Source organism: Bactrocera latifrons, unplaced genomic scaffold (genome assembly GCF_001853355.1).
Source record: "Bactrocera latifrons isolate USDA-ARS-PBARC rearing strain unplaced genomic scaffold, ASM185335v1 scaffold_19, whole genome shotgun sequence".
NCBI classification, from domain to species: domain Eukaryota; kingdom Metazoa; phylum Arthropoda; class Insecta; order Diptera; family Tephritidae; genus Bactrocera; species Bactrocera latifrons.
The window spans coordinates 2,153,762-2,163,155 of NW_017535407.1; the positions used below are offsets into that span (position 1 = coordinate 2,153,762).

Genomic DNA, 9,394 nt, shown 5'->3' on the forward strand with positions numbered 1-9,394 from the left:
TTTTTTTTTTTTTTTTTTTGATAAATTGGACATGTCGCAACCATACTACTGGAACAACGAAGATTCAAGCGGTATACAATCACTGGTTTGTCACTCTTCATAGAAGAAGTCAGGCGATGGACTTTATTTTGATCGATCAGTTTGTATGGCAATATCAGCATCGGCGATTTTGATAAATGGTTAGCTTTTTGGACAGTAAAAGTCATGAGAAGCATTAGCCTTCTATTACTTAGCTACTTGACATTTTTAAGCTTGGGTTTTTATTTGTACTTTTAAAAATTTCTTGTTAATTTGAAGTAATTTAAATTCTAACAAATTTTTAAATTTTGTTTTTACAGTTATCATCATCGGAACTACGATATGTTGGTAAGTCAAACAACAGCTATTTACTTTTTATTAATATTAAAAATTCTAAATTCCACCATTTAAAGCAGGCAATGAAAAATTGTTGCCTACATTTAAGCGCTCAGCTCAAAAAGTGCAATTGAAAGAGAATAAAAGTAAAATATCTACACAAAAAATTATTAGATTTAAAAGTTTTTTCTCTGAAAGTTAGTAATAATTTTAACATAAAATTTCTCATATTAAAACATGAATATGAAACTTTTCACCAAATCAAAAAAGTTATCGGCGCCGCTGTATGTAATGAAAGACCAAATGACGCTATAAAAAATATTTTTAATCAAATTAATTTGAGCACATTTAGGCTACTGACCCATTTAATTGATATATGGAAACTACGGTAAAAAAACACACAACAAACTGTGTAGACCTGCGGCGCACTCAACGTGTGGTTTAGCTCACCGCAGCTTAGAGCTTTTGGCTTGAAGCTTTTTAATTTAATTTTTTGCCTGTGTTTTTTTATTATTTCTTATCAAATTAATTTGATTTTTTTTTCTTTTAAAACTAAATTATTTTTTCCTCTCAAACTTAATTGTTTTTTTTTTCTAATTTTTTTTTTTGCTACTCTCCAAAGCTTTGCCTTTGCTTTGCGAGTGCAATGAACTCTTTGCTTCAAGTTGTTGTTGTTTTATACTAGTATACATTTGTTTTTATCTTTCACTCAGCTGCTCGGTGCTCGAAGGTATGCGTATTGTGAAATTATTCTAAACAAATTTAGCAAACTCGTTTTTACCGCTATTATGCAGTCGCGCCAACCGAAAACACCCCCCACAGACCACGAAGTCAACAAGCCAAACAATTTGCGCGTAGAATTTTGTTTATTTTTGCTTAGATTTTATTATTTTTGGACTTAAAAATTAATTCTTCTTTGTTGGACTTTGCTATTTTAAGCTTTTGTTCGACGTTTAGAGAATACTTAGCACCAAATTTTTTTGCTTGTTATTTTTTTCTCCTATTTTTGTAGCTCTTTTCTTCTTAGTTGTTGTTGTTTTTCGCGTAGATTCACATGATTTCTGGCTGCTATGACAATATATATGTTGTTATTATTTTTTTTATCTCATTTCTTCTGCGATTTTTTTTGCTGTCGCGTCTTGCCCAGCCACCCGCTTGGTTGCTCGTGCGCTCGACTGCTGTTTCGGCTTTCGCGAGTAGTGTTTGCTGGCATTAAGTGTGATGGTGGTTGTGGGCTTTTGACCTCGAAAACAGGCAACAACCTTAACCAACACCTGCAAGTTCAATGCCACGCATTGACCTTGAGTCGCTACCACCCCTATGCGACGCAAATGGGCTAGCTGGCTGCATGCATTGCTGTGTGTGTGTGAGCTTGAGCGCGCAGAGGTGTGTTGATTTTTCATGTTATTTAACTGGAATTGATTAGTTTGAATTTGTTGTTATCAAATGGCAGTTTGCAAATGCAAACGCAAACGCAAACAGACGCATCCAACACTGGTACCTATGCTATGCACCAATACACACACACACACACACATACTACATAGAAAACATTTTTTTGTGTATGCAAAAAAAAATTTTTAGATAAATAAGTGCACACGCTGAGTGTAATAACCTGTGAAAGAAAGCAAAAGCAAAAACGCGCACAACAATAACAACTACCTAATCACATACAACAACAATGATAACAACTTGAGCTCTTTTTGCCCAAAACCAGTTGAAAGTCATTAAAAGGCGTTGAAATGCCTCAAATTATAAAATCTCACCTCGTTTATCATTATTTTCATTGTTTTTATTGTTGTTATGGTTTTGTGAAATTTTACTGGTGTGCATACTTGCATTAGCATTTGTTTAATTTAACCGAGTTATCTGGAATTTAGAATGCTTTGTGTTGACTCTACAAAGTAGCGAATAAAAATTGCACGAATTAAATTAATTTGAAGCGGAACTCATGCAAAGACTATCAAACACAATGCAACTAAAAAATAAAAGAGTCGAAAAATGTCGTGCGGCTCGCTGAGATTCTTCCCGATCCTTAATAGATCCAAATTTAGACATGGCGGGCTTAAAGTCAGCTCTTTTTCGTGCTGTCAAAAGCAGCTTTAAAATCGGCGAAGAGATGTGTATATCGATCTTCGCTTCACAGGTCTATTCCAAGTTCTGGCGCATGGTGAATATCTGGTCAGTTGTTGATTTTCCAGGCCTAAAGTCCAATCAACTTGTTGACGGTGGGCATAAATCTTTTACACAATACGCTCGATAGAACCTTATATGCGATGTTGGGAAGGTTTATTCCACCCTAGTTCGGCCAGATTGTGATTGATTTTGTGGATTGGGCAGAGCATACTTAAATTGTAAGCATCGAGCATGTATTGTTATTCGAAGGACTTCATTTCCGGTAGATAGCTAATGTTGACAGCTTCATAAATGGTTTGACTTGAGAAACTGAAAACAAGTTTTCTCCTATCAGGTTTAGTCCTATCATGAATTAGCCTAACCATTCGTCAAATTAAAAACTCGTTAAATGTGGAAGCAGAATAAACTCTTAGTTAGATGTGTGAGAATTCCCACTCCAGAATTAATAAGCTTAACTTAAATGTCACCAAAGCCGATTTCGACTCAGAGCTTTATCTGAATGCTTAAAATTGTGTCAGTGTTAAAAATAATTTTCCCATAACACTTAAATAAATTCATTAAATTAAAATTTTATAAAATCATTTTGCTACCTTTCACTTAGGTCTCTTATTTGCTATTAAAAATCTATAAAATCTACGCCTACTTTCGTACAGGTACTTTTCAACATTTTTTGAAACAGGTCTTCAAAAACAAGATTCAGATTTTAGTCTATAAACTTTTAGCTATGATTTTCAACTTGATTCCCTAGAGGTTTTTATATATTAGATAGAGACCACAACACATCCGAAGGCTTTAAAACAAGTGAATCGGTGAATATATCTCAAAAACGCTTTTTTCTTTCACTTAAAGTTAAAATATAATGATGATGAAGACATATACCAACTTATGTACCGATTTGTCAGCCTATTCTAGTTAGTTAAAAGTCCTTCATATCGAGAACATTAAATAAAATCCAAAATATTGAGAATCTTATATTGTTTGGAAACACCGTGAATAATGTTCAAATCGAAAGCTCAGAAGCATTATGGTACACGATATATAACTTAAAGTGTATGCTTGACAGTTAGTGATGTCATCCACCAGACTCGTACAGTATATCATCTAACATCACTTATCTCAAAGGAGCACCGTGTACATAAGTGCAAATCTATCGTCCTAGAATTTTGTCGTAACCGATTTTTAAAGGTTTTTATATAAAGAAAAATACCCTAATAGATGGGTAATAACGTAGTGCTGATTAGGAAGTCTATTGTATATTCATTATACTCGATTAAACTTCAGCCAAGTTCATCACTATTCTTTCATTTAAATATGAAGCTTCCGTCACAGGCTTTACTCTCATTTTAAAGCTTTAGCTATTTTAAAGAACAAAAACTTATTAAAAGCAATTTTTGGATCTACTTTTGAAAATGACTGTCGCGCTATTTTAAATTCGACTCTAACCGCCGAGATCCTCTTGAAAATCAGAAATAAAAGCTTTTATTCGTGATATTTTAGGAACCATCTAATATCTAATGAAATAATATATTAACAGAATTTGATAAACTTCAAAAATCGGTGAATTATTTAATAAAAAATTTGAATTATCTTGTACGCGCAGCTGATCTCCAGGAGAACTTCCGAAAAAAGGTATCTGAGGAGTGAGGTGATTTTTTGCTTAAACATATCTCAAATCCCCAAACCAAAGTATAATGTATTATTACTACAAATTAATAAAAATAGAAGGTGTAGTTTAAATTGACAAAATGTCGCCTTCCCAAGAACAAACTTTTTTTTGGAAAAATCTACATTGAAAGTGGTTTAAAAAATCTAAAATAATTACCAAAAATATTATATCCTCCATCAATATCTGAAAAATATATCAAAGCAGGGCGTGTGAAAGTATGAAAGCGACCCAGCCATTACTGAGAAATTTTCCTCACCGACTGTGAAAACAACATTTCCTAGAAATCCGCGTTTAAAGTTTTGGGAGCCGATGTCTGAAACTGTTTGCATGATCACCTTCAAACTTTTGGACAACATTATCGAATACATCTACATTTAATATATAAGCAAAAAAAAGCAAAGTGTAAAACTAATTTTTTTGAAATTCACAAATAAATATAAACCCAATTTATTTTGGGTAATACCAAGTTTTTGGTTTTGGTTTAGAATACTGTGGGCAAAAAATAGTAAGACTTTTTAATTTAAATTTCGTTGAAACCCATTCGTCGAAATATTTCTTTTCTAGGTTGGTATGACTGTCAGTGACATCTTTTCCGAATGTCTTCTTCTTCTTGATAATCATTAGTGCGTAGTATATAGTATTTGTCTTTCTGAAGTACATAAAGTGCATTCGGCGATTTTTACGATAAGTGAAATTACTCAACAAAGAAGCTCCATTAAATTTTGTGTGCGGAATCAAATTTCTGCTGCCGAAACCTTCAGAATATTGGAAAAGCTCTTCGGTAGTAATTTTTGGTTTTTGATTGTTCCAAATTATTCAAAGAAGGTCTAGAACATGTTGACGATGAACATACAAGTAGACCAGGACGGCCATCAACATCAACTGATGATCAACACGTCAATTAAATGAAGGAATTGTTGCTTGAGAATCGATGACTAACAGTTCAGAAATCTTACAAGCATCGTTGTAATATGGAAGGGATCTGTGTAAACCATTTTGAAAGTCATTTGGGCCTAAGTAAACTGAATGTACGATTTTTTCAAAAATCACTCAATTTTTTCGAAAGACAAGTTTACGCTAACGACTGTAAAACAATGCTTTCCGACTACCAGCATGTCATGAAAACGTATCAATACTTGGCCTGAGTCTTAGATACATGCCTACGAACCGAAAACAAACGATCAATCGGAACCGAAAAAAACACGTCAATCAGATAAAAAATCAAGGTTTCTCCAAATATTGAGCTGTGAAAGGCCAAACGCTCAACAAGGAACACTTTTTCAACTAAAAAATTTTGAGAACCCAGTTCCCTACCTAGTTGAAATCAATCAATGCAATACTTAACCCAATCTATGGTTAGCTGATTGTAATAAGAAAATAAGGACAGCTTTGAAAAATTATTTCGAGTACCAAGAAACGACTTCACAAATAATCGTTAAACTGAGGTAACATCAAATATATGGTGTAATATTCTTGAAATATTGCCCAAATTTAATTTTTATATAGATATAGTCAATTATTTTTAGCAGACAAGCAATATTGCTGCAACAACCATAACGGTTCATTAAAGATTAACACTCACCTTGCTTTGACGAAATTTCTGCCTCTTCAACCAACTGAATTGGTTGATTTGGCAATGCGGTTGTACCAATATTTATTGCTGCAAGTGTTGCCATATTGATATCTTCATCAACTTTTTTGTTGTTATTGTTGTTCGAAATTGTATTTTTGTCGATAACAATATTATTACTGTTTAAATTATTGTCGTTTACAACATTAATGTTGATAATTTCTTCAGCCGCTGGCAACAACAACAACGTAGCTTGGTTTTCGTTTGTTGTAGTTGTTGTTGCAACTGTTAACTTCGGCGAAAGCGAATCGCTTGTTTTATTCGCAATCGGAAATTTTGTAATATTCACTTGTTGTTGCAGTTCCGTTAGTTGTTGTTGTTTTTGTTGTTGTGCGGCTTGCTGTTGCATTTTCTGCTTCTTACGCCGCTGCTGATGCTGCTGTGCAGACACTTCCGTCGTTATTACTGTTGTTGCTGTCGTTTTTGTTGTTTGCTTACGTTGTTGCTGCTGTTGTTGTTGTCGCTGGCCGATTGCGGCGTTTAAATTTTTCCGCTGCGTCCATTGATTGTGAAAGTTCGGCAAAGTTCTTTGACGCTGCACAAAGTGTTGCAAATACTGTTGCTGATGATGTTGTTGTTGTTGCTGCTGTTGGCAAAATTGCAAGTAATTGCTGTTGATGCCGCATGGATAGTATGCCGCGGCATTGTTGACGAAAGGCCAATAGCCGCCCATATTATTGTTCTTGTGCTTAATGTTGTTGTTATCTGTTAGTTTGCCGAAAGCGTTTGGCGTTGCGTCGCCTAGGACCAACGGGGACTTAGGCGCCTTAGGGTCAAGCAGCGATGCGGTGGACACCTTCAACTGTGCCGCCGGCGTGGAGGTCATTGGCGCGTTATTGCGCGGCACAAAAATCGGACTATCGATATTCATGGCGTCGCACTGTGCCGTTGCCACAGCGTTCCAATGTGTTTCGTTTCGTTCCGTTGTGTTTCGCGAAAGCGTTGGTCGCACACGCTCTGAGTTTTCTTTGTATATCTAGGAAAACAATTCGATTTCTTTTAGTATATCTTTTTTTTTTTTGCCGTTAATTAACGGGGCTGACGTTGTCGCAAAAGTGCTGTTATTGCGTCGTTGTTGAGGCTGCTGCTGTTGACGGTCGCCGCGCGCCTATCTCTTCGCTATGTGTAATCGATAAAATATCTCAGCTCGGCGCTCGCGATCAGCTGATGCGCACGTCCGCTTTGCAGGAAATATGTGATCAAATGCAATAAATTGCTAAACGCGCTCAATTGTCGCTGATAAGCGCTTAACAAGCGTATATGATGTAAAAGTAAACTTTTTTTGTTGCTGTTGTTCTTGTTGCCTGAACTTGTTGTTTTTGCTAGTTTGCTGGCAAATTGTGTTGTAGTCGTTCGTGCTTTGCGTTGCGTTTGGTGCAGTTCGCGTGTTGTTTGAGGCGGTGGTTCTTGTTTTTGGTGTTGTTGTTGTTTTGGTCGTTTAATTAATTTTGATGATTTTTGTTGTGTTTGTTCGAACCAAAGTTGCAATTTGTACATAGTATGCGCTTATTTATCGATTTGGCGTTGCTTTGCGAAATATTCTATTTTGCTCTGCAGCGGCGTCACTATGAAATTACTCCACGTACGAGGTCTGCCACGTCAAATGAAATGTTATATTCTGAAATTAGAAAACATAAATTTGAGTTTTTGTATAAGACAATTATAAAAAATAATAGTAGCTTATATAAAATGAATAGTGTTTTAAAGAGTTTAGGTTAGGTTAATCTGGAAGGCCATTGAGCCGCGCATAGACCAATTTTCGTTTGCCAAACCAGATGGAGTTCAGTGTTCCTTTAGGATGCCTGCGCTGGACGCGAACTCTAACTGATTCTGTGGCCCCACTATCGATACCCCCGCCAACGTATTATACCGTGATATTTCTGGCCGATATGCGAAAACAAATTGTTGCCTTGATTGTTGCTTTGCTGATATTTTTAACTAACTTTGAGAGCTTAGTTAGCGAATAGCTTAAAAATAGGATTGACGGAGAGTTTTTTACAGCTCCCCTTCCAACCATAGCTCTAGTTTCGATCCATCAGTTGACAGCTGCTTCTTGTTTTATTATACTCAGCCATTTCGACCTTCAAGCGCGACGCACTTTCGGGGAACAGGCCCAAACGACATAGCCACCAGTCCCGATTTCTACATTTGTACATGAAAATTTTATTCAAAGATAAAGCTCAATAATAAACAAAATTGTCGCATTTGAAGTGATGTCAATCCGCAAACTATTATTAAGATGCCGTTTTATTCGCAAAAAGTCACTCTTTGCTGTGCTCTATAGACCAATGATTCTCATATTTCTACAAGAATGCAGACGGCCAAATGTTACCGTCATTGGGGAAGGCTTTAGAGCCAATGAGTAATGAGTTTTTCTTGCCTGAATTGGACTCTGTTGATATGGTCGACCTCTGGTTTCCACAAGATGACGCTACAATGAAAAAGCCAAAGCGAATGTCAACGTAACAATCAACTTATTGAAGGAAATTTCTGGTGAGCTAATCCCGCTTGCTGATATGTATCGTGACCTCCAAGATCTTACGATTTAACACCGATGGACTGTTTTTGTGAGGCTATATGAAGTCGCTTGCCTAAGCAGATAACGTACAGATAAACGAGACTCCTTAGAATTGAATTTTCGGCTTATTGCTGACCAACTATTGTAAAATTTGTCGAATATGTGGCTTCTTGACTGGACTTTTAAAATATAACGGCACTGTTATCATTTCTAAAAAACACACTTTATTTTTTCTACGTTTTAAAGCTCCTTATAATTGTATTTTATACTGAATACCAGTAAATAATTTTACAAAAACGGAAAGCTAATTTTTAACCCCAATTTGAATATCTGCGTTTTGCAATCCATCATTTCCACTTAGTCGTACACTAGTGTCAACATTTGGGCAAATATACTTGAGTTCTTAAAACAAATCACTAAAAATTTACTTTTAAACATATGCGCACGTATGTATGTACATGCAGATGTATGTCAATATTGAATACTTGTGCAAAATATTTACCGTGTTAATTTGTCGCCTTATTTACACGTCACAAGCTTGCAATAACATTAACAACTCGAGTGCATTTCACAAGCGAAAACAACACGAAACACAAGTTAAAATCAGTTTTAAATAACTGGTGAATTTTTGCACCAATATTATAATTTTTGTTATTATTTACTTTCGTCAACTTGTGGTTTTCAACACGTTTGCCCGCTTTTTTCACATTTATCGACGATTAAAGTGAATAATTTTCATTTATTCCTTTAACAATTGGCTCAACGTTGCCTTTTCTGCGCAAAACAAGTGAAAATCTCTGCTCACATGCGAAGTTAAGTACGTACTAACAACAATAAGCAAATGTATTTGTAGGTGCGCACGTTGTCGCGCCACACAGACTGACGTCAGCGCAATTATTTAGGGATTTCTACGAAAATGCTATGAGTGTATGCGATTGCTTTTTCGCAGTTTTAATTTTATTGCTTCGACACTGCTTTGGCGACACTTTCTGCGTTTTAATCACAAGCGAGCGCTTTGTACGATTTTTCACTTTCAAGAAAAGGAAATTATAAATTAGATTATAAAAATATTTTAACGGGTTTTTAATTT

At 35.5% G+C, this 9,394-nt stretch overlaps 1 protein-coding gene across 7 annotated transcripts in view; it reads right to left on the reverse strand.

Moving 5' to 3' along the window:
* The window catches only part of LOC108967513 (probable WRKY transcription factor protein 1), a 117,233-nt gene that overhangs the window by 100,602 nt on the left and 7,237 nt on the right, over positions 1-9,394 (reverse strand). For 6 of the 7 annotated variants that reach the window (XM_018930988.1, XM_018930990.1, XM_018930991.1 and 3 more), the window contains 2 exons: positions 8,807-9,334; positions 5,739-7,404 (listed from right to left, as the gene is read on the reverse strand). In XM_018930988.1, coding sequence (XP_018786533.1) covers positions 5,739-6,657 — 919 coding nt within the window. In that variant the 5' untranslated portion in view covers positions 6,658-7,404; positions 8,807-9,334. The remainder of the gene's footprint in view (positions 1-5,738; positions 7,405-8,806; positions 9,335-9,394) is intronic. The other variant, XM_018930993.1, reaches the window with a different exon arrangement.